Source organism: Cyanistes caeruleus, chromosome 7 (assembly GCF_971803275.1).
Source record: "Cyanistes caeruleus chromosome 7, bCyaCae1.hap1.1, whole genome shotgun sequence".
Classification (NCBI taxonomy): Eukaryota; Metazoa; Chordata; class Aves; order Passeriformes; family Paridae; genus Cyanistes; species Cyanistes caeruleus.
The window spans coordinates 6,331,472-6,359,167 of record NC_141707.1 but is presented as its reverse complement, the minus strand read 5'-3'; the positions used below and the strand labels follow the sequence as shown (position 1 = coordinate 6,359,167).

Genomic DNA, 27,696 nt, shown 5'->3' with positions numbered 1-27,696 from the left:
AGAATCTGATGCTGCCTAACATGGGGATTTCAGTCCTTTGCAGTGGTTAATCTATAAAAGAACTTCCCATATTCTATCTGAAGGATTTTTATCTGACATACTGGATTAAGCTGCCTCTTGCCTGGAGGAATAGTTCTTCTCCCCATGTGTTTGTTATGATGCTCATGTGTGCTCAAGAGATGAGCTAAAAGGAGTCTGTTCCCAGGACTGACAAGGTGTGTATTTATGTGGAAAACAGTGTAAATAAAACCAGCCAACCAAAAAGTAAAATAAAAAACAGCTCTCCAGAAATAGCTAAATGTTGCATATTGTCAGCAGAATTTTATGTTTTGGGAATTCTGTCCCCAGCATGTTTGCTGCTTTTCATCTAGGCAATAAAACAAAGCAACACAAACTGAAGTGTGACCCTGTCCTTATTTGTCACCCAAGTCTTAACAGAGAATGAGATGAGGTCATAATTATGTGATTGATGACAGTATCATGAATTAAAAAGCAGGGTTGGAGAAGACATTAGTTAGGCAAATTGAAGAAAGTCAATTGAAAGTCTGTAGCAGTGTTTTGCAGGAAGTGCCATTAAATTCCCTCTGGCCCTGCTGCCTTGGCCTGAGTCCCAGGCTCAGTTTTTACCACCAAACTCATAAGGGGCCGAAATTGTCACCCCCATCCGTCTGCCAATTTAGCTCAGGAAAACAGCTCCACACAATTAAAGCTCCAGTGGCTCCAGAGCCACTGAGCACAGATGGGCACAGGGACACAATTTCCATGCCTGAAATTCACGGAGGCAGGTGGAGGAAAAGGTGGAGGAAAGCTGCACCAAGCAGAGCCAAGGCTGATCCTGCCCTCGCCTCAGGAGAGTCAGGAATCATCGGGACATGAGGCACGAGCAGCACCACTGCAGCTCCAGGTTAATTAGTACCTGCCTCAGCTCTGCCTAATGAGGGGTTGGTGTTTGTCATCCCCATCCTGAAGACTCCCTGTGGCTTCCAGGTGGATTTGTCACATGAACACAGGCGCGGGATTGATGGAACTGGGTCCTGCCCAGGGCTTTTCACCGAGAGATTTCAACTGTGAACAGGCTTTTCCTCCCTCTGTTTCATGCAGGGAAACACCAACACCCTTCACTGAATTGGCACAGGATTATCCTAACCTCACATTTCCCAAATCTAGACCTGTACCAAGCTAGCTCAAAATATTAATGGAAAAGAAGCTACATGATTAAATCCTACTTTCCTGAAAAGCTGTATCTGGAAAATGGCAGTGTTTATTCTAGAACCTGGAAATGTTCATTTTAAGGTCTCCTGAACAACTTCAAATACTTGGTTTTTAATGAAAAGCTGAAAAACTTGGCTTTGATTGAGGTGAAAAATGAAAAGGCTTGATTTAATAGTGTTTTCTGGGAGGAGGGCGGGGGACCCTTCTTTTTGTAGCCATAAAGCATCAGGAAGATGATTTTGAAATGCCAAAATTTGTCCTGTTGTGACTCAAGACTGAGCAAAGAAGCTCAGAACAGAAAGAAGGAGCCACAACTGATTATGAATGCAGGGCATACAGGATAACAGCATTTTCAGAAAGCTCAAGAAACTCCTGGAGAATCCAAAGCCATTGGGTTTTGAACACAGAGAAGAGACAACATTTATTTTCAATTTTTTGTCCCCACAATTCTTCATTTAAATGTTATCCATGTTTCTAAGCCCAAAATACAGTTACCTAGTGCAGTTAGTTGGGAAGAAAAAAGGGAACAAGTGATTTATGAAGGAAAGTCTCACTCTTTTCTTCTGTTATTAAAATTAGACTGTGTAAAATCAGCAAAATCTGAAAATGGATGATTTGCTGCAACTAAACCCATCTGCCAGCTAGAGACTGCTCCAAGCCTCGCTGGCTGTGGCACTGCCTGCTGTGTGATGCTGGCCATGCCTCTTCACACAACTCTGTCTCTCTTCCCATCCTCCTATTTAGCCATGATTTCTATTCAGCTCACAGGGTTTTGCGGCAAGCCCTGTTTTTATCCTGGATCTCAGCTCTCCTGGGTGGGGATCTCAGTTAGCTCTAACATAACAGATAAATAACCACCTATGGCTGTCTTTCCAGGAGAGCCTCCTCGTGCCACCTTTGGCAAGCCGCTGTTTTTTCAGGCATTTCAGGAAAATGGCAGCTCAGCCTGTGTTTGCTGTCAGTCTCCTGTGAGCCTGACAGCGTTCCCGTGGTTCCCCACGGCGCTGGAACTGAACGTAGGCTCGCAGCATTTCCTTCCCTCCAAGCCAGCTCCTGGATGTCAGACAGAAAGATGAGTCCCATGGAGTGATGGGGTTTGTGCCTAAACCCTTCAGAGCCAACGTGGGCTTGTCTCCCACTGAGGGAAATCACTGTTTCCTCCCTGCCTGGAGTCTCTCTCCTCTCTAGATAAGTGTGTCCAGGGCTTTGTGAACCAGAGATGGCTGGGGCTGGATTGCTGTGTAAAATCACTCTGTTCCTCCTTAATCTGCGCAGGCTCTCTCACCAGGCTCCACTGATTTCCAGATGCTTCTCAGCTACCAGAGCCATGACTCTGCTCTCCTCATTTAGGATTTTTGCTTTGCTTTTCACCTTTGCTTTGCTTTTTGCTGTAGATCTGCAAGAGATGGTGCCTGGTGGACAGTAAAACTATGTCACCTATCGCTCCGGGCTCTCGCCGGGACACAGGAGCCCATTTCATCTTCTCCCAGATCCTGTTGGAGCAAATTCCAGCTATCTGGGGAACCACAATGAATTAACATGCAAATTGAAACCTAAGCCAAGATTCATGTCACTGTCATCTTTATGTATTAGACCATAGATCATGAAAGGAATTATGCTCCAGCTGGCTAATTAAGTAAACATGAAGCAAACGAGGGTAGCAGACAGGGTTTTAAGAGCCTGGGTGGAGGCAGGAAATTCTCCTCTGAAGATGGGCAAGTTTGTTAGGGGTAGCTTCAAAATGCACAATTGACAGCAGCAGACCAACAATGGGACTTTGAGGTGGACTCCTGTCCATGTCCAAGTTCTGCAAAGATCTCCACTTCCTCTGCCTTACAGAGCAGCAAACAAAGGGATTGTGAGATGAGACGGGGCTTGAGGATAAAGCTTCTCCTTGCCCTCTGTCCAGGCCAGGATCTTCCAACAGGTTTTTGCCAGCCCAAACCTCAGTGCTCTAAGGCAGCTACAGCTGGCTTTGCCGCACACTCATCCAGGGAAATCGTACTCAAAAGATGGGGAATTTAGCTAGAATCCCTGCTGAAAAACACAAGTGCCGTTCCTTACAAAGGCATGGTTGATGGAAGCACCCTGATGCCAGCAGAAAACCAGCTCCATTTTAACTGCCCTAGCGCGCTCTAGTGGGAGCCGGTTCTCTGCACGTTTGGCAGCATCCCGGCGGGATCCCGGCAGGAAAGCTGTCCCGGCAGCAGCCCTCTCACCCAGCCACACAAACACCGCTGTCCAAAGAGCTGGGGGCAAAGGGAGACACCGATCAATCAGTGATTTCAATATCCCAGAGAAGCTGTGGATGCCCCATCCCTAGAAGTGTCCGAGGCCAGGTTGGACGGGACTTGGAGGAACCTGGGATAGTGGAAGGTGCCTCTGCCCATGGCAGGGGATGGAATGAAATGGGATTTGAGGCCTCTTCCAACACAAACCATTCTGGGATTCCATGCTGCTGTGAAAAGGTAAAGCAGCCTGGTATCGGTGGATAAAAAAATAATTTATTCACACCTACAGCAAAAATACCCAAACAAAATTATTTCCTCCTTTTTTCTTTTCTCTGGGAATTCTTCCTTTCACACAAATAGCCTGACAAGGCAAAGAACCTCAAAGTGGATGAAATTTTTTTTTTTTTTTATTGCAAACCCCGTATTTGCATTTTCAAACACCCATTCAGCCACAGCCTACATGTGGGGTTCAGATCATAGAGCAGGCACTGAGTCGCCAGCAAGAGAAACTATTTCTTACTTTTTTGGTATTATTTTTCCTTCTATGCCTGGCTAGGAACCAGCCTCTGGGAGGAAAGGAATGGGAGCATTCAGAAAATAAATCGTCCTTCAGTTCATGCACCTTTGGGTCCCATTCATAACCCAGAGCATTAGGAGAATAACTCAGGCTGAAATCTGCACTATTTATTCTATTACAAGGAAATTGGTTCTTTTGCAGGAAAAGCATTAGACACTGATGTCACAGGTTTGGGAAAACCGACCAGTGGTGTTGGTGAGTGAAGAGGGGATGTAACCTTCACATCCCAGGTCAAACTGAACGTGCAGAGCTCTTTGGTGTCTCTGAACTTCAGCTAAAGGCTCACTGTCACCTCAGCAGCTCTGTGGGACCCTGAGCAGGGATTTACAATGACAGTCGACACACCACGGATGTGATTTAACTGGGACCTCTGAGGAACACAGTAAAACAAAGCTGCTCCAAGCTGATAAGGGCTGAAACAGAAACTCAAAATGCATCAGGGCTCTTGAGCCTCTCTGTTACTGTGGAACACTCCTGGCCAGCCTGTTCATCAGCTCAGTGCTGAAGTTACCCCAGAGTTAACTCATAGTGAGTGGCACAGGCAGCATGATGCAGCCCTTGAACAAGGTTCAACAGAGCAATACTTACCAGCCCTTTTTCTCCTGGAAGAAGATTTTACCCTGAAGCTCTTATGAACCCCGAGAGCAAACAGCAGACAAACCAGAAGTCTGCCTATAGCAGTAACCCTTGAGAAGCAGCCTGGATTCAATTCCACTCTCATCTCTACGGTTGTGCAGCATCTGAGACAGGGCACTTGAGGCCTCTCCAGTAAGCAATCCCATAATACTGAGTAAGGGGCATAGATAAGTGCTTGCAAGGCTGTGGTCTCTGGGAGACTGGAGAAACAGGCCCAGCGCCTGGCAAACAGCATCCTCAAGGGACATAGGAGATATCAGAACAATATTCTTCCTTGCTTCTCACTTAAATAACTGCCAGGGAAGAAAACAGGAGTTTGAGTAGGACTGAGATGTACTGGTTTTACATCATGCTGAATACCACAACCTTTGCTTGAGGGCAACACAGAGCATGGCAGAGGCAGGGGGTTGTTGAGGAAAGGCGTGGGGAGGGAGGTAAATGAAAGCAGGGCCTGGCTGAGGAAGATAAGCTTGGTATGATGGGGAATTTCAAAGCTGAGGACTGTGTTCATACAGGCAGAGATGCCCACAATAACGTGTTTTTCCAAAGCAGCCTTGTGATGATAAGACACCTTTCCTGGGGTAAGAAAGATCCACATCAGACCACTGGTATAATGCTCACCACTTGTCTTCATCTCTGAAGCCCCAAACCAGGCCAGGCATGGACATCCACTTTGAATGGAGTCCTACTTTTTGGCTGGGTCTTCCTTGTCCACTGGCAGGCCCAGCCCACCCTCTGCTAGCCCACAGGCAGCTGCAGGTAGCTGGAGAATCCTACCTTGTTTGCTTCCGACCCTAACAAATCAATCAACAGCCAGACTGACCTGTTTGTCTATACTCTTCTTGGTCTGCTACATGAAAAAAACCCAACAACAGAAAACAGACTCACAACAGAGACTCTGAGCCAAGCTAAGAAACATCACTTGCTCCATACATCCTAAAGAGAAGGGAACAACTAGGGTGTTGTCCTAACACCAGCAACACCATCCCTTTTATATGCCTCTATTCAGCTTCATCCTCTTTTTACTTCTCCTTATTAACACAGCAGAGCACAGTGCTTATTAAGCCTGATTTTTCTTTCTTGGATGTAGGCCCTAGTATGATTTGGAAATAACCTTAATGTGGTATTTGTAATTCTTGCATTTACCTCTTCCCATTATTTCCAATATGATGTTACTGCATTCTTGGCTCAGGATGAGCTTCTGTAATGCTTTAAAACACCAGGAAAAAGCTCCAATGAGACTTCATTCATATTGAATAAATGATGGGACATGAGCAGAGCACAGGATATTTGAATACCCTTTAAACATCACCAAAACCAATTAAAATGAAGATATATAAAGCCCAACTAAACCTCTGGGGAGGCAGACTGTCTGATTTCCCTGCAAAGCCATCCCCAAACCAGGACACATCAATCACATCCAAATCCAGACACCCCTCTAGCACACAGCCAGAACATCCCTTCTCGGATGCAGAATCACAGAATGGTTTGGGTGGGAAAGGATCTTAGAGATCATCCAGTTCCAACCCCCTGCCATGGGCAGGGAGACACCTTCCAGTGTCCCAGGTTGCTCCAAGCCCTGTCCAACCTGGTCTTGGGACACTTCCAGGGATGAGGCAGCCACAGCTTCTCTGGGCAACCTGTGCCAGGGCATCACCACCCTCACAGGGAAGAATTTTTTCCCAATATCCAATGTAACCCTGCTCTCTTTCAATCTGCCCCCATCTCCTGTCACTCCAGGCCCTTGTGAAGAGTCTCTCTCCATCTTTCTTGTCAGCTCCTTCAGGCACTGGATGGCCACAGTCAGGTCATCCCAAAGCCTTCTCTTCTCCAGGGTGACCAACCCAATTCTCTCAGCCTTTCCTCATAGCAGAGGTGCTCCATCCCTCTGATTGTATTGGTGACGTCCTCTGAACTGTCTCACCCAGCTCCATGTCCTTCCTGTGCTGGGACAGAGATTAAGCCCAAACCACCCCCTGCCACTCCTGTGCAAACAGAAATCTCACCTCAGGTGCCAAGGGACAATGAACTGCTGGACAGGCAACAGAGCCAATGCCATTATTGACCCTGATAATGTCCCTCCCACTGTTTGTCTGAAGGCAGCAGCGTCCCTGTCCTTGTGCACTGGCTGAGAGGGCCACCAGACATCCTGCTGGAACACACAGTCACTCTCTGACGTTGGATAAAAATGCAGTGCTCTGTCAAATTGTTCATTTGCTCATACATTAATCATCACCAAAGCCCACCTCAGCTGTACTCTTTGCACAACTTTTATTCTCTCCAAGGTGTGTGTATTTTCCTAACGATATTGCTCATGTACCAGTTAAACAGTATATTTTCATCTGGCCCCAGCCACCCTCCTGAGAAGTAATTTATTACTGCTTGTCACTAGCTGCTGCTGAGAGTAATACACACACTGGGTTTATGCAGTATGTTTGGTATTTCTGGCTTGACTCTTCCTTACACAGACAGTAAGTACTGCCCAATCCCAGAGACTCACAAATCAAAACAGCCAAGTGTCTGGGCCTTGCAGCTGCACTTGCGTTGCACTTCCCACCCTTTTTGCCTGCAAGAGCTAAAAACTTCCATTTATTCCTTCTTTTTTAATGCTAGTGGAGAGCCTAATGCGGTCTGAGTGCTCTGGGAGCTGCAGGTGTACAATGAACACCTGTGTGGCCGATGAAAATGTGACAGAAGTAGGCAGGGATGCCTCAGGGGCCTGCCTATGCTGACACTATTGCTGATTCGATATTACCAGGTGGGGACAGGGCTTGTGCTGCAAATTAACTGCAGAGTGCTCTACCTGCAAAGCACTGAGCTGCAGCTAAACCCTGCTGGGGTGTACAGGGGCACAGCACAGATTTTAACCATTTAAAGCCAACACGTTCAGTCGATGCTACCTGTGAACCACAGGCTAGCAGGAAAACAAGCAAAGCTCTTTTGCAAGGAGTATCAGGAAATTTGGAGGCCCACAGAGGAAAAAAAGTTCCCCCTGGTAGCTCCCCTTATGGAGACAACTAAAAAATAAATAAAGAGTCGTTTTACTATTTGCAAATGATTTTTTACCTCAGACCTGGTAAATGAGTGTTTTGCCTCTGCCCGTGTGGAAGCTCTGCGAGAGGACTTTCCACAGATGAAACTCCTGTCAGTACTCCTGGAAAAAAATTAATGATCCTTACTGCACTTCCTTCCACAGTGAAGAGGTATTGCCTCGTCTGCACCTCATTTCTCACCTATGTGCTAAGCTGGGTTTCCCAGCACCTAAAATCCTGTATATGTGTGTGAGTCTCTGTACGCTCGGTGCGCCCACATCGTGCTCACACAGGCACTGAGCACAAGCGCGGCGGGAACACCCGCGATCCACGGCTCATCCTCACCCTCCAGGGCACCGCAGCCCCGCTGTCTCACCCCGAGGCCACGCGTGTGTCTCAAAAAACACGTGTGTCTCAAAATACACGTGTGTCTCAAGAAACACATGCCCGCGACCCGGGCACCGCCGCCCCCCTCCATTCCCCGCCCCGCCCGGGCCGCCCCCTCCGGCTCCCGCCCCCGTGCGCCCAAATCCCGCCGGGCCGCCGCCGCTCGTTCTTTCCTTGCCTCCGCGCCCTCCTGCACCCACCGACGGCGCCATGGCCGCGCGGCAGCAGCTCGGTAACGCGGGGCGAGCGATGGCCGCGGGGAGGGTGTCCCTGAGGGGTGTGGGGGGGTGCCCTGCCGCCGCGGTGCCCCGCAATGGCCGCCGCTTCGCCTCGGTGGGGCGGCCCCGGAAGGCGCCTCAGCGCTGGTTCCCGCTCGGGGTGCCGGGGGCGGGCAGGCGCTGCTTGTGCCCCCCGGGCCGGCTGTCCCTCGTTCCCGGTGCGGGGCTCGGGCGGCGGAGAGGCGCTGAGGCGCCCGGGCCCGCCCTGGGAACGAGGCCCTCAGGGCTCGGGGCTCGCCTGAGGGGCGGCTTCCCCTGAGGGGAACAGCGAGGCTCTGGTGCTCCCTTCCCCCGGCACCGCATACACTCCTAAACTACGGAGCTTATAAAAGCTTCACTCGCTTAATCCTGTCGTTTTTTTCTGTTCCGCTGTTAAAACCTAAACACTCGTGCTCTTCCCGCCTGCCAGCTTTACTCAGCGTCTCTGACAAGACCAACCTGGTGGAATTTGCGAAGAGCCTGAATTCGCTTGGCCTGGGTTTAATTGCCTCCGGAGGAACAGCCAAATCCCTGAGGGATGCTGGCTTGCCTGTCAGGTACACACACTCTCCTGTACATCACCACCAAAAATGCTCTTTTGGGCCCTGAGGTTGCTTATATTGTTCTCTCTGTGAAGAAAACTGAGTGAAAACCGGTCTGAAAGCATGTCTTCCCTTTGAAAAAAGAAAAGAAAACCCTGCCCCAAAGCAAACTTCAGGGCCTTTTTGCCCTGGGTTGGCTGAGGCTGATGAGTGTTACTGTGCAGAGAGGTGTTGAAGCTTTTTGTTGGGATTCTGCCTTGAGCCAGCTTTGTTTCCATGGGATAATCTGTTACTTTGATGTTCATAATCTGCCCTGAGTGCAGCTCCTCACAGCCAGGTGAGAGCTGATCTTTGCCTGGTCCTGGGACAGCACTGATATGTCAGGAGCATGTTGAAGCTTGCTGGAGTTCACTGGTCACAAATAATTTTCCAAGCACGATCACTTAATGCAGACAGAGCCTTTAAGAGTTGTGCATCCACTGTTGGAAGAAGGTCAGGTACAGTCACTGGCTGTTTTAGCCCATGAATCTGGGGAAATCTGTTCTGGTTTCTTCCATGCTGTGATTTAAAAAAGAGCTCTGGCCAAATGAAAACAGGTTTCGGTGCAATGGTGAAAAAAATGTCAATTACTTGGCAGGATAGGTGATTGACTCCATTTTTGCTCCCTGTGAATTCAGTGGTTGGCCCCTGAGACACATCAGCACAAATCTACATCACCCCCAGAGCTCACTGTTACCCAGTACTTGGTTGTGTCTCTCCAACTTCCTTGGCTGTGCTGTCAGTGAAGCCTGAAGCGAAGGGTGCTTACATTTCCCCATCTCTCATTATTGTTATTATCAACCTAAACAGTCACAAGGAGTGGTGAAACTAAGCTGGGAGGATGAGCACCTCCACATGGCCTTTCATTCTCTCTATAATCATTCTCTTCTATCATTCTTTTCCATTCTCCATTTTGAGTTGGGGTCAAATCAAAATTACGTGTTTATTTTGGTTGTTCCGGTGTATTCAAGAAACAGCCGTACTGCTTAGTTGGGTGTGACCCACGAGCTCTGTTTTCAGCCATGGGAAAAGCAGTTGTTACCCCTTTGGCATAGGGAGGTTATGTAGTGAAATCTGTACAATTTCTTTGGTTTGGCTCATTCGGCCTCTAGGTGAAGTCAGTATGGCACATCTGTTATTGTGCTGTTTTCTTCTTTGGGCAGAGATGTTTCGGACCTGACAGGCTTCCCTGAGATGCTGGGTGGGCGTGTGAAAACCCTTCATCCTGCAGTCCATGCTGGTATGTTTCTGCTAATACATCTTTCAGTCTGAAAGAGGGCAGGGAGGGTGGGAAGGAGTTGTTAACAGCTGCCTTTTTTAAGGGTGGTGTGGAAGAACCGAGTAATGAGAACAGGTTTTCTCTGGGAACAGAAGGAGAGGTGAAAAGCCATGGGGTGAAGTGCAGGGTGGCTGAATTACCTCCTTGTTGCTATGCTGGCATCTCTGCAGTTAGCAGAGCTCTTTCCCCGGGGCTATAAGTAACAGAGCTTCTCTGTAAATGCCTTTGCAAAGTCAGCTGCAGATGTGCTGGGGCAGGGAGCTCCACGGACCTGTGGGTGTGCAGCGCAAGGAACACAATAATGTAGGCTTTAGGGCTGATTTCTGCATGCTCTGATGTTCTCTGACTTGTCTTCAGCAGGGAGGATCTCTAAAAACTGGTCTGCCTGCACATTAATCCATCTGCTCTTTTCATTTCCTGTTGCTGTGCTTGAGGCACCTCAAGTGGAACCTGTTGCCCATCGTATGTGAGGGCTGGAGACAATGTCCCGTGACTCTGAACCCGGGACTGTGCTGTCCCTCACACTGTGCCAGCCTGTCAGCCTCATGTTTCTGGGAGTTCTTAGACCCCACCAGCCACCTACACTGCTCATGCTCTCTTGCTTCCCTTGTCTCATAGGGCAGGTGCCCTTTTTCTCTCCCATGAAGTCCTTGATGATGGTTTCAGTGTTTCAAGGGTAGCAAGCGAGTGCTTAGAATGTCCACTGTTGAGGTTGCTGGTCATTATTTGGAATACTCTAGGATTTAGCACTGGGGGAAGAATACCTGTTGGCATGGAATTTGAACAGCCAAAGGCTCTGTAAAGTGGAATAAAGGAGCAGGGGCTGAGGGTGCTGTCTGAACTAAAATGAAAAAGTTAAGAGAGAAAGGCTCTGAGCACAGAAGCACAGTGTGAAGTGAGATGCTGAATTAAAAACATCTGTTGGTAATTTAGTTATTTTTTAATGAAGATGCACTGTTTTTTGTAACTAGGCATCTTGGCTCGCAATATTCCAGAGGATAATGCTGATATGAAGAAACAGGATTTCAGCCTCGTAAGGTAAATGTTGGGGCACGTGATGCAATCCATCAGTAATCAAAAACCAACAGTAGAGCCCAGTCACCACCAAGGAAGGGGAGCAGCAGGGATTGTAAGCTCTACAGACCAGCAGATCTGCAGTCTCCTTTCTTCACCCTGGCAGGACAGGCTATAGATTTAAAAATATAATTTTCTACAGGCGCCTCTTCACCACTTGTAGTAAGAGAAAACTAAAACAAGAAAGTTACGTTGTGATTTCCACAGGGAACTCAGAGGTCTGAATTTCTTCTGGGTCCCTGGGAATTCTGACACGTTATCCAGAGTCAGGATAGGGCCATGTTACACGTGTTGCAGAGTCGAGTGCAGTACTTTTGAAGCTGGCTCATCTTCCCTCAGGTTGGTTCCATGTGTCTGATCAGATGGCAATTCCCGATTTTGAAATGCTTGCTTAGTAAATATACCCTTTGATATTTGCATAATGTTTACTGAGTTTCAACACATAAATAAAGAATAGACTTGGAAAATGGGTCAGGAACACAGCGTTTGTTCAGACAGAAAACACACAGATAAAGAGACAGAAAACTTAAACTTTGAGAGCTGTCTTGGGAGCAAGTGAGCTACATCCAGAAGCTGAAGTAACAAAGTTTGTGCACTAATGTACCAAAGTTTGGGGTTTTTTCCAGTTTTTTGTTAGAATGTGTTTACATAGTTGAGTCACACAGGGCAGTTGGGAGATATATATAACTAACTATATTAACACCCAGCTACTGCATGTGAATAACCAGTTGTACATCAGGGAGTAGCTCCTGGTTCAGAAACAAATGGCTGAGCTGGACATAGCAAGTTGTAGGTGTAGCCAGGGTTGGAGGTACAGTATGACTGTGGGCCAGAATGCATCTGGAGTTTTAAAATTACTTTTAGAAACTGATGGATGGATTTCTGGGCTGAATTTGAAAACCTGAAATTTAAAACCACAGGAATCCTCTTAGACGGCTCAGCAGTGGTGGCTCTTCAGAGCACACTGCATATTAAAGCAGGCTCTGCTGAATTGCAGGGGGTATAACATGCCCTTGCATCAATGACTTATGGTGCACTTGCATCCAGACTGGTAATTTGGATTCAGGTTCTCTTGCAAAAAAGCAAAAGTAGCTGATCCTCAGCAGGACTGCCTTTGCATAGTTGCATAAAATTTGCATATGCAAGTCAATGAAGGAAAGCCTGATACCGATTGTCTTGGTTTGCACAGATAAAAGCGTTAGCAGTGTTAAAGTCCACAGATTCCTGATGGTTTGCTACAGGTCAGGAGCATGAATGGATTGAGGGGGGGAACGGGGCATTAGAAACAGAAGAGACAATGAAAGACATTGTAAGAAATTTAGAGACACAGGGGGTGCTGAAAGCCATACTGGAAACTTATCATCCCTTCTGCTGGAGTTCACATGGAGTGGGAACAAAGGAATGCTATAAGTTGGACACAAGGGTACTCATCACAGCAGTTCCATGCCACACTGAGCACACCTTGGAGTTTGATACCTTCAGGTACTCAGATCAAGAGAGAAAATTAATTCCATTGGATTAAAACCCCTGTTTGTGAGGGTCAGAACAAATCCCTCGTTTCACTGCAGTTGCTGTGGCTCTGGTAGGATGGGGCTGGCAAGTTAACACATCATGCTTGCTGGAATACATGCTGCTTCTAGATCAGATGGAAAAACTAACTCCAGTAAGGTCTGGTCTGGGTTTGAGAGGGAAAAGTCAATTTTCTCCCCTGCTTTCATGTGCTGCAGAGGCTTTATGGCATTTGGGCTGCACACTCAGGTTCCATATATTGTTGGTATTTTAAAAGTCCAGAAGGTGACATGTAGGTCACTTTATGTTCTTGGAAAAGTTGTGGAAAATTGGATTGATTGTACTTTGTTAGCAATGGACCTTTCTTGGATAGTTACTGTCTTTTGAGAATTGGTGGATGCCCATTTTCAGTATTGCTGAGAGCCCACTTTGAAGTCCTTTGAAATGGCTCAGGTTGTGCACCAAAATCACTAAACATATATTATTTCAGGCACATCTATTTAAAGAAGCTCTTCCTTTAATCTGGTTGCTGTAGACTGTGGTTCTGACATTGTTTGATACACGGAGTTCAGCTGGAATGTCACAGTACACTGTACCATCACTTGCCCTTGGGCTGAGCACCACTCTTGGCCACGGGATTTTATGCTGGTCCCTGATCTGAGAGATGAGACCATAAAATCACTGGTGACATCTTGTGCTTTGCCATGCCCAGTTTGGCACTTTTATTTCTTGCTGAATAACCCAGTTTTCCCCCTCAATTCTCAGAGTTGTAGTGTGCAATCTGTACCCCTTTGTGAAGACCGTGTCTTCTCCCGGTGTGACTGTACAGGACGCAGTGGAAAAGATTGATATTGGTAAGTTAAAGGGAGGGCAAATCTGCTTTCCAGACATTCTCTATGCTTCTGAACTCTGAGTGGTCTCAGTTCTTCTCTTTTTGTTTGGTGGTCTTTGCACACCTGTAAAGGAAGTCTGCTCAAGAGCTCAGGAGCTACAAGGAGCAGGCTGAAGGCATAGCTGGGTAAGCCTCCTTGCTTTTAAGCAATTAAATGGCAATAACAGGCTGGCAAGGCACGCTGCACGAGGGGCAAGTCATGCACTGCTGTAAAGAAGGGGCCTGAGGGCTCTGCTAGGAAGGGCCAGGTGGACCATGCTTCCTGCTGAAACATGGAGAGCAGACTAAACCTCTTCTGTAGCCTGACAGTGTAATAGAAATGTAAAAAAAACATGAGCTTTGGAGAGCAGAGCTGAGCCACTGAAAGTGCTCCGAGGATGGGTGAGAACTTCACTGCAGGAAGGCATTAGAAGGAAAGGGGTGAATGTGTGGGAGAGTACTCAGGAGCTGAGCTGGGAAGCACGGACACCTGCATTAGCATGTTTTCTCTTGCTGCTAGTTATTAACCCCAAAGGCTTGCTGTGCCTTCTCTGCAGCATCTCTGCTTGGCAGCCTGTGAACAGCACGGGCACGGTTCTCTGCCATGTGGTTGGATTGGGATTGGATTTTCTTGCAGTAGTTTAGTCCAAATGATGCCCAGCAGAGCTCTCTATTAAATGTTTTATGGAGTAATACTCGCTCTGCATGAAGCAGTGCCAGCCTCTACTTTTCCTTTGCAGCAGCCTAGTACCCTGTATGATTTAAAGAGTTGCAAAGCAGTGCAGTCAAGACTGAAGGGAGAAGTGTGGCATTTTATCTCACACAGAGGACCTGGGCAAGATTCATTATTATTTGCAGAGACATTTGGGAACCTCTGTTGTGTGGCAGCGTGAAAGCAAATCTTTCTGCAGACCCAGTGTGCAGAGGATGGTGGTTAAGGCAGTGTAAGGACAGACATCTTTGGGATGTGGCTGTGCTGTTGGAAGACATCCTTGCCCCAGTTGCACATCCTTTTCCCTCACCCCTGCAGCTCTGTCTGGGTCTGCCAAGCCCAGTCAGTGTGCACCTTCACCAGCAGATTGAGTCAAACTCACCAGCCTTGGGCATTTTGAAGAGCACTCTCAGCCCTCTCTGTGCTGGAGGGAGGGGACACATTCATCTGGCACAAAGGATCGATGCTGCACGTCCCTTGTGTCCAGGAGGGAAGTGCTCCATGCCTGCCCCTCTCTTGCAGGGGGAGTGGCCTTGCTGCGGGCAGCTGCCAAGAACCACGCCCGTGTGACAGTCGTGTGTGACCCTGCAGACTACGCTGCGGTGGCCAAAGAGATGGCAGCATCAAGGGACAAAGACACTGCCATGGAAACCCGGCGGCTGCTGGCTCTCAAGGTTGGTCACGTTTTCCTGCCGTGAAGGAGCTGGGCCAGGCTCGTGTTAAAAGAGGTTCTTTACATCTTTAAACACCAAATCCTCTGTAAGTTGATGTTTCTAAGTTGACAAGTGTCCCCCATTGTGTCCCCAGGCCTTCACCCACACTGCTCAGTACGATGCAGCCATCTCTGACTACTTTAGGAAGGAGTACAGCAAGGGAGTGTCACAGCTGCCCCTGAGGTATGGCATGAATCCTCACCAGAGTCCTGCTCAGCTCTACACCACGAGGCCCAAACTGCCCCTGACAGGTGAGGCCTTGGGGCTGTGCTGGCCAGGAGGGAGCTCTGGGATAGCTGGGAATGGAGGTGGTTGGACATGTCTTTGAAACTGAAAGACCATGTTGTGCCTTAGTCCAGGGGATGGCCAGCAGTGTCTTCACAGCTGCTTTATTACTGAGTAGTGCTAACTTTGCAGTTAAAAGATGAGCTGTATGAGACAGGAAAGCTGCTTTGTTGAGCCCCACAAGACCAATTGCAGCTCTGTGTTCTCTGTTGCTGTAGGATTGTGTGTCCAGGATACTTTGAACAGATTTATGTAGTGTACTTTCTGCTTGACATTAGATCCAGACTTCGCAAAGGAAAACCTCATCATCCTTTTAAGATGTTTTTCTATTTGCCATTTTCCTTGTTTAGTATCTTCCCATTTTTTTTGTGTCACTATTTACTCTCCCTAGAAACCAAGCTATTTTTCTCTAGGCCTGAATTGGTTTTGTTCCTTTTTTTTGTCTTTCTTTGGTGGATTTGAGCAGAGTTATTACTTTGGGTTTGTAGAATGCTGCACCTGCTGTTGGTGGTGGCAGGAAGGGATACTGGCCCCACTTACAAATTTGGGACAGGTCTGATGTGTCTCTCTGCCGTTTTTCAGGGTGTGCCACTTGCCACAGGATTGTTGTAGTGAGGGGAAACCCCTGTTTTGGAGAGAGAGTCTGGCTACTCTTGTTCTTGAGGCTGCTTTGAATGTGTGTGGGCATTGTCCTGCTGAATAAGCAGTGAAACTTTGTGTTGCAGCATTTTCCCCTTTTCAACTCTGGGACTTCTTAGGAAGCTTTTCTGTTTCTGCACTGGAGGTTGATTTGCTTGCAGGTCTGCCTCCCGGTATGGTGGCAGAACAATGCTGTGCTCACTCCTTCTGGATGTGGATTATTGTTAAAATGATCTTTTCTCCTCCAGTCTTCTGAAATGCTCACAGTACTGCCATGTCAGTACGAGCAGTTCTTCTTTCAGGGCCAGAGCAAAACGTTTTGAGAGCAGACCTTAAAATGGCCTTTTCTGTTGGTGTGGGTTTCTGGGCACTCCACCAGTTGCTGAGGAGCCAGGGGCATTGAACAAGAAGAATTTGTAGTGATTTGAGTGCTCTCTGGGAGAAACCCCTTCTGCTGGCTCTCCAGGCTGTGGGGAGAGGGGTTTGTTCAATGTGTCCATGTGCTGTGTTTGCAGTGGTGAATGGCTCTCCCGGGTTCATCAACCTCTGCGATGCCCTCAATGCCTGGCAGCTGGTGAAGGAGCTGAAGCAGGCGCTGGGCATTCCGGCCGCAGCCTCTTTCAAGCACGTCAGTCCCGCAGGTAGGGTGGGACGTGCCCCCCTCCCCCGGCTGTGTGGGCAGGTCCTGGGGCAGGCACCAGCAGCTGGAGTGCCCTGGCTCGTGTTTCCCACTAGGTGCTGCTGTTGGAGTTCCACTCAGCGAGGAGGAGGCCCAAGTGTGCATGGTGCACGACTTCCACAAGACCCTGACGCCCTTGGCCTCTGCCTACGCCCGGAGCAGAGGTGAGGGCTCCAAATAACCACAGCAAACCAGCCTGTCCAAAGAGCTGGGCTCGGGGCTCAGCACCTGAGCAGCATCCTCAGCTCTTCCTGCTCTTCCCTTTGCACCATACTCCTCCTCCAGAGGGGTTTTCTCCATAAGGATCTTCCTGAATCCCTATCAGAAGTTGCTTTCCAAGAGAGCAGCCCTTGTATGTGGTTTGAAAGAGCAAAAACCACTTTGGATTCTGTTCCTTGGTGAATATAGAAGCCTTGTAAGATGATGTATTTTTAAATTTAGATTTGTACATACACACATAACTATGTGGGGCTTTGACTAAAGAATCTGGATAAACAGCAGTGCTGGTAGCATGCTCAGCTTTGGGGTGCTCAGGAATATTTAACTTGAGTAGAGATGTTTCTGTCTGATACTTGGTGGGGTTTTCTTTAAAGCTTTTGTACTTCAGATCTCACAAAAAAAAAAAAAAGTTAAAACAAGTAAACAAAACCAGTTTGCTTAGCTGAGATACTTTGCTACATTTGTCATTTTCCAAGGCATTCCTAGAAAATTTGCACAGATTTCAAAAAACAAGGCAGACTTGATAAGGAGCATATTGGCTTGGGTTCATTCTTCACAGACCACCTTTGAATGTTGCTCTCACAAAACCATTGCATGATTGCTGAAAATATAAAGCCTTAGAATGGCAGGGACAGAAGAATTGACCTTGCTGAGTAGTGGAGCATTTGTGATGGGAATTGATTTCACCTTAGCTATGCCATTAAATGGAAAATACTTATTTTTAAAAGAAAGAAGAATAAAAGTTGCTACATTTCTGGGTCTGCTTTCTTGCAGGAAAAGCCAGGTGGGAGCATAGCCATCTAAAAGCTTTCCTCTTTTTTTCCAACTGTCTCCCATCTAAAATCTTTCTGTGTGATCCTTGCCTCTCCTTGTCCTCTTGCCACCAAGGGTACAGCTGAGCTGCTTGCAGTGCTGGAGGTAGTCATTACAGAGTTAGAGCTTTGACAGAGGCAGTGAAGAAGGAAGAATATCTGAACTATGGGAATATATAAAGGTCCATGTGTTTGAGGTAGGATTTTTCATCCTTGTTGCTTTTATGGCCTCTTTTTTGGTTATTTTTGCTGTGGGATTAAAATCTTAGCTCTCACAGCAATTGACTGGACTGTAGGAGTGAAGAGTTCTTTGTCTGGTGCTGTAGAGTTTGGTAAATGAGTAAAATCAGGATTTTTCAGGTGCTGATCGGATGTCTTCTTTTGGTGACTTCATTGCCCTGTCTGATATCTGCGACGTGGCTACTGCCAAGATCATCTCCAGAGAGGTCAGTGACAGCAGCAAATCATTCCAGGGTATCAAGGAGAACCTTTTCACATGCAGCCATTGGTTTGTGACAGCCTTTTTGTTGGAAATTGACCCATTTTACCAGGAAGACTTTGACTGGGCTGTTTGTTTAATCCTCTGATCCAGAATGCAGAATTTACACTGGTCTTTTAATGTGGTTTTTTTTTTTTTTCCCTTACCAATTAGCACCTGGCTGTGTGAAATAGCAGAGCTGGGCAATGCTGCTTTCCACGAGGTGCTTGCAAACCTCTGGAGAGGAGCCCTGGTTAGGCTGTCACAAGTGTCTGGTTGAGCAGCTGTCATGGGAGAAGTGAAGGACTGCAATGCTGATGGCCAGCCCCATGCCCAAGGCAGGAATTTGGAAATAGATTGCTGCCTGCCACTTAGATGTAGGCTTATCCCCTTCCCAAAAGCTGTGCTTTTTCCTTAGAATCACAGAATCTCTTGGTTTGGAGCAACCTGTTCTAGTGGGAGGTGTCCTTGTCCACAGCAGGAGGATGGAGTGAGGTGGCCTTTTCCAAACCAACCCATTCTGTGATTTTATGATGTCAAACAAATGAAGGAACATATTCAGCTGGTTTGTGAGGGTAGCACTTGGTACAGTGCTGCTGAAAATGAAAAAAACCTTACCCACACTAAGTCACAAATGTGAAAGTTGTGTATCGCTTCACAGCACTGATGAATGTAAACTCTCAGTTTCCATGCTCTTAACAGCTCTTTTTCCAGTGTTTTTGCCTCCTCAAGAGTATCACTGCTGAAATGAGGATTTATTGGATTTTAAAGCCATGTTTACAGTTAGGGCTGAGAAGTGGGGATGTCATGGTCAAACTGTTTCCCCCTGGAGGAGGATATTACTTATTAGTTCCATTCTGATTAGAGGGATGTGGGGTGCTTTTTCCTAACTTCTGCCAAGAGCTCACAATGCTATGCTGGGTTTTTTTTCCCCAGGACTGAAACCCATACTGTAACAGTGCTTTTGCTGTTGTAGGATACAGACAGACCTCAAGAGAGGTGTCTTTAGTGCAGGGAAGTGCCTGGTGGAGCTTTCAGGCTTAGACCCCATCTCATTTTTCTCTGGCAGAAGCTGAAATCTCGGTGTGTTGCAGGTGTCTGATGGTGTGGTGGCTCCTGGCTATGAGGAAGAAGCTCTCAAAATCCTTTCCAAAAAGAAGAATGGTGCTTACTGTGTCCTCCAGGTTTGTACCCCTGCTCCAATCATGGATGAAGCTGGAAGCACAGACACTTTGGACCTGAGATGATGCACCTTCACATGCTGTAGCCAGTATGCTTGTCAAGCAATATTAATATTATGTGGTCAAGGCAGTGTTAGGTTGCCTTTCTAGTTCCTGCAGGGATTGTTGGGAATCCAAAATCAGTTTTGGTGAACATGAATCATGGATCACAGATTGCTGTCAGGTCCTATTTCTGCTGTCTCTGAGGGACAAATGAGCAGAGAACTTCTCTGTAACATCACAAAAAGAAAATCCAAGGCTTAGCTGAAGTTGCAATTGTAGTGTAGCTGCCAGGGGAGCTGGAGAAGATGGCTCAGGTGCTTCAGGCAAGAAAGAATGAAATTGCAGACAGTCATGGCAGCTGATTACCTCCTGGAATTCAATTAACTTTGCAAGGATGAGGTCATATTGGTGAAGCCTGCATCATCAGGGCTGAATGCAGAGAAATGCTAAGGAAAGTTGGTCTAAAACATTTCATTGGATTAGGAAAAGCACATAAAGCATGTGCACGCTCCTATTTAGTCACCTTAGTCTGGGTTGTTTCCTGTCTGAAGCCTCAGATAGGGCTCCCAAAAATCTGAATAAATAAATCACATTCACTGCTCCTTGAATTCCACAGAGGGCTGGGAGTTGTACCTTGAGGCATGTAGGAAGCAGCTCCAGATACTCCTGCCTGCCTTTGGAAGGCTCTGTGTGTGTGTGCATATTTTTCCCCTTTGTGTGGAAGCTACAAGACTGTAGGTTTTGGTCCAGAAGTGTTTTATTGGCCTGTGTTTGGCTTTCAGATGGATCCTCACTATGAGCCCGATGACCTGGAGGTCCGAACCATCTATGGCCTGAACCTGATGCAGAAGAGGAACAACGCGGTCATCGACCGCTCGCTGTTCAAGAACATTGTCACCAAGAATAAAAACGTGAGTGTGGGAGATACATGAGCTTAATGACACCTGGAATGAATGAACAGCTGTGCCTTCATCAAGGAATTTACCACTGGACCTTTCCCATTGTCTCAGACTTTACCACAGTGTTTGTAAATACTCGTTGGAAACAAGAAGCTGCTGTGTGCAGTTTTTTATGGTGAGACATCCATGTGCTAAGGATCCATCACATCTCCTGACTCATTGTTTACATCACCCTTTTGTGTGCATGGTTTTGTATAAACTCTGGCCTGGCTGCTAGTCCTCAGCAACTGGAGCCCACATCACCAGAAAGTTTTCAGTAATTTCTTTGTCTCTGACCTCATTCTCATTAAAAAAACAGACATTAATGAGCGCATGATTAGTCACGGGCTCAGAAGCAGGTAATGAATATTGAGGTAATGAAAAGAGTTTCCATAAATTAAGAATGGAACTTAAAAATAGTACAGATTTTGGGAGCTGTTCTAATTGTTGTGGTCCTGTTTTTTGCCTGTGAGCACATCTAATGACAGTAAATGCAGAGGAGATTTTGGGCTTAAGGCCAGTGATGGAACCCACTAAGATTGAGTCTTACCCCTGATCTCTCTGGGAGATTAGCTGCCAAACCAATCATTTATGGGGTTTAATCTAAACAAAATTTGCTGGTAATTGAACAAAACAATTGTTTTCAGTAACTGTGATGGCTGGGGGTGTAGCATGGGTGTCAGGGTGGCACTGACAGTGGTGCTCTGTTCCAGCTGCCCGAGGCTGCTGTCCGAGACCTGATCGTGGCCAGCATCGCTCTCAAGTACACCCAGTCCAACTCTGTCTGCTATGCCAAGGATGGGCAGGTAGGAAACTGCAGCAGGCCTGGGAAACCCTCCAGCACACAGGGAACTGCTGAACAGGTCCAGAGGAGCTGCCCTGCACAGTGCTGTGCAGAACAGTTGTTGCTCAAGAGGCTGCTTCAAAACCTTGCTGTCATTTTTTCATGGTGGTGGCAGGGCTGGCTCTTTCTATGCTGGGGCTGGAAAAGCTCTGAAGTGCTTCTGCACTGCAGCCTTGAGTCATCTCTTTCTAACTACTCTGTTCTTTAACATCATTTTTCTCAGGGAGTGCTGTAGTCAATGTAGAGCCTTTGGAAATTACAGTAGGTTTCTCAGCTGGTTTCTGACCAAATGCTTCTTTATTTTCACTTTTTCCATAGAAAGATGGGATAAGCTTTCTTATTTTCACCCTTCTGGGACAATAAAAATCTTCTGTTCTCCGTGATTATATATTTTTTAAAAAGCTGATGATGGATGTTGGAATTTATAGGGACATTATCAAATGTGCATATTGAGATTATGAATCATATGGTCACACTGTGGTTTTGGGCTAGAAAGGACATCAAAGCTCATTTCATTCCATGCCCTGCCATGCCAGGGACACCTTCCACTGTCCCAGGTTGTTCCAAGCCCTGTCCAACTGGGCTTTGGATACTTTGAAGGGATGAGGCAGCCACAGCTTCCCTGGGCAGCCTGTGCCAGGGCCTCACCACCCTCACAGGGAAGAATTTCTTTCTAGTATCTAACCTAAACTTACCCTCTTTCAGTTTGGATCTTGAATTTTAAAAATGTCCATTCTTTCCAAGTTGTCATCAGGTGTTCAGCCTAAATAATTTACCTAAAAGTTGGTGTAAATGTATTGAAAGTTGTACTGTTAGCCAGAAGATCATTCTTGTAATGGTGCTGTTTAGCTGGCTCTTTGCTCTCCATGGAAGTTTTTCAGTAGGCTTGGATTACTTAAAAGAAATACAGAAGAAAAAATACAGAGAATGTTTTTGAGCTTGGTACATCATAAATGAGCAAAATGGATCAAAGAGTGAACCCTACAGGTAGAGACTGAGCTCGAGCTGCAGTGCTCTCCTTGCATTGGCGCTGATGTGTGTTTGTCAGGTTGTTTGTACAGCCTGAAAACGCTGCAGTGCTGTCTCACAGGACTTCCTGGGGTCGTGGGCTGTGTAGTTCCTCAGAAGATGTCTCTGGAGATCCAGCATTTGTCTTTTATTCTGCTTCATGTTGGCTTGTTTTTTGCTTTTAAATGATTCTCTGCACTCAGCAGTGTTAGATCTCATAGCCCCAGAACAAAGGTGTCGCTGTCTTTGCTGCTTTCCCCTCATCACAGCAGGAATTTCCAATTTCCCCGGTGCTTTTGCAAGTCTGGGCTGAGCGTGGTGCTGCAGATGTTTCCAGAGTGTGTGTGGTAATGGATGTACCACATGGAAGGGAGAGGGCAGGAGGGAGCAGGGAGAAGCAGCCTGGGCAGGCAGGGAGGTTTAGCTGGCTGGGCTGCAGAAGTGGCTTGCAGGTTTTCATGTGGGAAGCACCTTCCTCTTCCAGGATCTGACATGGTTTGGGTGGCATGAGCCAAGCCTGGGAAGTCCAGCTTGCTTTCAGTCCCACTGATTTTGGTTTTCCAGGGGTTATTTCAGCCTCACAGCATCCCTAAGGAATGGGGATGCCTAGGAAAACTGGTGTATGAGACATCCAGAATGTTTAAGTCTGGCACCACTGGATTCAGGGGTGGATCAGCCCCTCCAGCAAGGCAGCTGTGTTAGTACATTCCAGGAAAGTCTGGAGTGGGAAGCATTTCTGGACCTGAGTGTCACTTAATTTGCTGGAAGCCAGCTGCCACTAATTGCAATAAACACTTCCACTTGTTCTGGCTGACTTTCAGCTTGTACCACGTTGATTTACGCTTGCTTTAATGACACCATCATGTTTTAAATGAGCAATTTAAAATTACTATTTCTTTATTCTCTGTATGGTAGCATAAGAAAAACCTGTTAATTTACCTTATGCTTTCCCAGTGACTTCACTGTTTTGTTTGTCTTCCCAGTGGTCAAGTCCTTTATTAGATTTTTATATTTCCAAGTGTCTTTGGGATTTTTGTTTTCATTCATTATCCAGGGAAAATCTGAGTAGACCCAGACCAGTCTGGATCATTTTGCAAGAGTCCTTTGGGCATTATCCATCTCATCCACTCCGTGCTGTTGCACAGCATTCCAGCTATGGAGTGTGTTTGACTCTCCTGTGAACCAAAGTGTTTTTAGTCAAGTAATTCTTAATTTTCACCCAGTCTTTTTTCTATTAAGTGATTTATTTTATTATTTTTTTTTCTACTCACCCTGTGCTGCTGTCTCCTTTCACTGCTCACACTTAATAGGCTCTGCTTAAGCACTTTTGGATTCCCAGGAGATTAAGCTCTGAAAGAAACATAATTAATTTTTGTGTAGAAGAGCGGGGGGGAATGGCTCCTTTGTGGAGCATTTTGAGGTTTTGGCTCAAAAAGGTGTTTTTTTGTGTGGGGGAAGGGGGTACCATGTGGGGCAGGGAGTGATGAGGTGTAGGAAGAAGGATTTTATAAAAGTGGAAAAGACAGGGAATAGGTACAGGCCAGTGTGAGGGGAGATGCAGGAACGAGTCTAGAGGTTGTGTTATTAAATCAGAAGCTCAACCTACTGATTTCTCTTCTTTAGACCAGAAATTCCAGGCTGGATTAAGGAAATCTTCCCCAGCAGTGTTCCATCAAAACCTGTGCTTTAAGAAAGGCAAAACAATGGCTTGAGCCAGTGTTACAGATAAACTTCTGTAGGTGTGGGGGTGCTCGTGAAGAATTTACAGGCTGCATCACTTTGATCAACTGAAGTACAAAGTCCCTGCCATTTTGGAGTTTTCAAATACAAGCCAAAATTTAGTTATTCATCTCTTAACAAAATTCAGGTCACAAAAAACGTGAAATATTTTGTGTTGTTCACAGAGGAAAGGAAAAGGCTCTCTTAGAAAGTTTCTTGGATGCTGACAGGTAGCAGAGAACTCTATTCCATCACAGTGCCAGGCCACAGCTCACAAGGATGTGATGAAGATTGAGACACCTTTCTGGCTGGAAAAGGATACAGGGCATCCCAAATATTAGAAACTTGGCAATGTTTCATGGTATTTTGGCCCCTGGTAGCAGCACTCAGTTGGGGTGCTCTCCAACATCTGCATCTCCAGCTAAAAATTCCTGCCTTAGCCTAACCTTGCTGGTCCCTCTCTGAAGGGCTGGGTGGCAGTTCCTGGTGTGCTGTGGGACACAGCCAGCCCTCTCCTCTGTGCAGGGAGGGAGGGTGAACCTCTGTGGGAGTGATAACACATCAGTGTGCAGCTGCTGTCGGGCTCCTTTGGGGTTCAGGGTCCCCTGCAAGTTTAAGTGGGTGGGTTGAGAGCAGAGGTTGGACATCAGCAGTGTTTGTCAGGGGGAAGGTGCCACTAAGGTGTGAGAAACTGAATCTGTTCAGTGTTCGTGCTACCACAAATATCCCTGTGGGTTTATTACACGCTGATGACTTCAGTTACGGCTCAGCAGATTATATCTGATAGCTGCCCAAGCCTTTCATTTGCTCCTTGGGGGAACAGGATCCAGCAGAACATTTTATGGTTCTGGTAAGAGGTGAAGTCACTGTGCCTTGATGAATGGGAAGACAAATGAGTCATTTCTTTGAGGGCAGCCTGCCACTTACGGCTTTACCATCTGTCCCAGTCTGAGCTGGGAATTCTGAGGCACTGGCCAGCACCTGGAGCCTCAGCACCATTTCCCTGGAGAGCAGTCTGGGGAACAGCTCAGCTGTGGCTGAGCAGGAAATGATGGCAGAGACTTGTTTCCTGTCAGGTCTCTGGACTGAAGTGGCAGGAGCTCTCTGTAGGAAGAGGGACTCCAGGATGGACAAAAGTTACCAGCCCAAGTGTGACATCCCTGGTGTTTGGGTCTGGCTGCAGAAGCTGAGCCAGAGTTGTATTTTCATAGCAGCTTCCTTGAGATGGAACCACTGTGGATTTTGTTTATGTGTTAGAGATCAAGCACAAGTGCTATTAGATAGGGTTAGCAGCAGCTATTTCAGAAAGCCTGGATTCTGGCAGGTGGCAGCATAGGGCACGTGTGGTATCTCCAGGGCTTTGACAATTCACAGGATGTAACGGTGCCACTGACCAGCATTCCTGAGTGAGCAGTGGGTGTACTTCCTTATCAGCCTGGCCAGACAAGCTGCACCTCTCAGCTGATGTGGTTAAGCTGTGTGTGCCTGACTCAGCGGAGAGATGATGGTGCGTGGGTGACTTGGGCTCAGACATTAACACTCTGACTTGAAGTGCCCCTTTCCAGAAGAGGCAGGAAGCCAGAATTGTATCGCTCTTCTGGGGTTAAGGGTTTGACAGCTGGGGCCGTGGTGTTTAGAAGGGTGAAAGAACATGAATCTTTTGAGCATGACTGTCAGCTCAAAGGAGCTGTAGAAGTTAGCAGTGCAGACAGCTGGCCCTGTGAGCAATTGACAGGATGGGGAATGCAGGCGTTTCCCAGATTACCCCCACTAATTACCTACAGTTTCCCCTGTTGGCTGAGGAGCAGCAGAACTGGGGGAGGTCTTTCCTAGCAGCCTGTGTGGACCATAGCTCTGATGTTGTTGTCCCCGTGCTGCAGGTGATCGGGATGGGCGCGGGGCAGCAGTCGCGGATCCACTGCACGCGCCTGGCTGGGGACAAGGCCAACAACTGGTGGCTGCGGCACCACCCCCGTGTGCTGGCCATGAAGTTCAAGGCCGGTGTGAAGAGGGCTGAGATCTCCAACGCCATCGATCAGTACGTCACCGACACCATCGGAGAGGTGAGGGCTGCCCACAGCTTCCCCTGCAGCTCAGCCCCTGCCAGACCAGGCCTTTGTGGAGCACTTAGAGCTGGTGTGTGTTGTAAGGGGTGACTCCAGAGATCCTGGGCCCAGGATGGTGATCCCCCCAAGGTCATTTACTGGCCCTGTGGCAAAGTGTCCTGGTGTGCCCCTCCCGTGCTGCACCCACAGCCCCCAGAGCTGCAGCCTGCCCTGTGCCTCAGTGTGCAGCTTGGCTTCAGCTCCTGGTTCTTCCCAGCAGTGAGGATGGGGTGAAGCTCCAGCTGATGTTCCAGTTCTCCCTGCCCTGTCAGTGGCACCTCCTCACACAGAGCTGTTTGTGTGGCACTTTGGATTCTCAGAATCCCTCTGACCTCCCCATTACAAAATAGCATGTCCTTTTTAAGTATCAAAAGCCAAGAGCTGGATTAGGAGCCTTGTGAATCACCGTGTGAGCAGTTGCTTGTTTAAAGGGGTAAGAATTGGATCGGTTGCTGTTTCAGAAGGTGAATCATAAACAGAGCTGCTGTAGGTCATGGGTTAAGTCATCTCCCAGATGCCTGCTGGCATCCATAAATTCCAAGGCAGAGCATCTTGGAATTCAAGAAGGGAGAGAAGTAATCCCTCAGGTGCTGTGGTGAGGAGAGGAAAGGAGTTAAAAGGATGCAGAAAGAGCTGATGGTGGCGGTGTTTTAACCCCCCTGGTATGAAGTTCCCAGCAGCAGAGTCACGGAGCAGGGGCCATCACTCACCCCCCTGGCAGGGAAGTGCTGGCAGCCGTGTGCTCTGGGGCTGAGCTGGCATCTCGTGCCTGCAGGATGAGGACCTGGTGAAGTGGCAGGCCCTGTTTGAAGAGGTGCCCAAGCAGCTGACGGAAGCAGAGAAGAAGCAGTGGATTGCCAAGCTGTCTGGTGTGTCCCTCAGCTCCGATGCCTTCTTCCCTTTTAGGGATAACGTCGACAGAGCCAAGCGGGTAAGGTCATGGCAGGGCCAGGTGGCTCCAGGGCTGTGCAGCCTGAGCTTTTCATTTTGTGTGCTCTGCTGAGCAAATCCCTGCACTGGGATAGCAGATCCTGGGAAGGATGTTCCTGGTGGTTACTGCTCTCACAGGGACAGTAATTATCCAGTCATTACTCAGTTTGTCGATTTGGGATGAATAGAGGATTAAAGTTGATTAAACCATTTAGGAATATCAAGCCAAGGCTTCCAGAGGAACCATTTTAGGGTTATTTCTGAGCAGCAGAAGAGAACTTCCTGCTCCCTTAAAGGAGCAGTTTTGGGGATGGAAGCCTTTGTTCAGTGGGATGTGGATGAAAGACTGGGACTGCCAGCTTCTTCTGAGGGGGATTTTGGGTTTCCATCCTCTGATCCTTGCACTCCTCCCTGTCTGTGCAGAGTGGAGTGCAGTTCATCGCCGCCCCGTCGGGCTCGGCTGCCGACGATGTCGTGATCGAGGCCTGCAACGAGCTGGGGATCACCCTCATCCACACCAACCTCCGTCTCTTCCACCACTGAGCCCTCTCTGGGCACAGCCTCACCAGCAGTCAGGACCTGAATGTCACTGCTGCAACTGGGAGGCTCCTGCAGCCTGTGCTTAGCAAGAGCTGGTCACTGTGAAGAGGCCTTTCCCCGTGTTCAGGGAGAAGGAAGTGGTACAAGATTGGCTTCCAGTGTAGAAAATCAGTGTCTTTTGCAAATAAACATACAGTTGTTAGCTA

The 27,696-nt window shown here is 47.6% G+C and overlaps 1 protein-coding gene and 1 long non-coding RNA gene across 3 annotated transcripts; one reads left to right on the top strand and one right to left on the bottom strand.

Moving 5' to 3' along the window:
- Positions 1 to 36: 36 nt before the first annotated feature.
- LOC147652159 (uncharacterized) lies at positions 37 to 8,170 on the bottom strand. Of its 2 annotated transcripts, XR_015288846.1 has the most exons (4): positions 7,890 to 8,170; positions 7,723 to 7,810; positions 6,663 to 6,805; positions 37 to 3,461 (listed from the first exon to the last, which is right to left on the bottom strand). It is a non-coding gene; the product is annotated as an uncharacterized LOC147652159 (long non-coding RNA). The 2 variants fall into 2 exon arrangements; XR_015288847.1 differs by lacking the exon at positions 7,890 to 8,170 and having other exon boundaries at positions 6,663 to 6,828.
- ATIC (5-aminoimidazole-4-carboxamide ribonucleotide formyltransferase/IMP cyclohydrolase) lies at positions 7,975 to 27,696 on the top strand. The gene is made up of 16 exons (XM_086896296.1): positions 7,975 to 8,307; positions 8,763 to 8,889; positions 10,077 to 10,153; positions 11,164 to 11,230; positions 13,541 to 13,629; positions 14,881 to 15,032; positions 15,166 to 15,322; positions 16,511 to 16,636; positions 16,731 to 16,838; positions 18,066 to 18,151; positions 19,278 to 19,367; positions 20,189 to 20,317; positions 21,058 to 21,150; positions 25,796 to 25,978; positions 26,796 to 26,951; positions 27,374 to 27,696. The coding sequence occupies exons 1-16, from the start codon at positions 8,286 to 8,288 to the stop codon at positions 27,491 to 27,493; spliced, it is 1,782 nt and encodes a 593-aa protein (XP_086752422.1). The 5' UTR covers positions 7,975 to 8,285; the 3' UTR covers positions 27,494 to 27,696.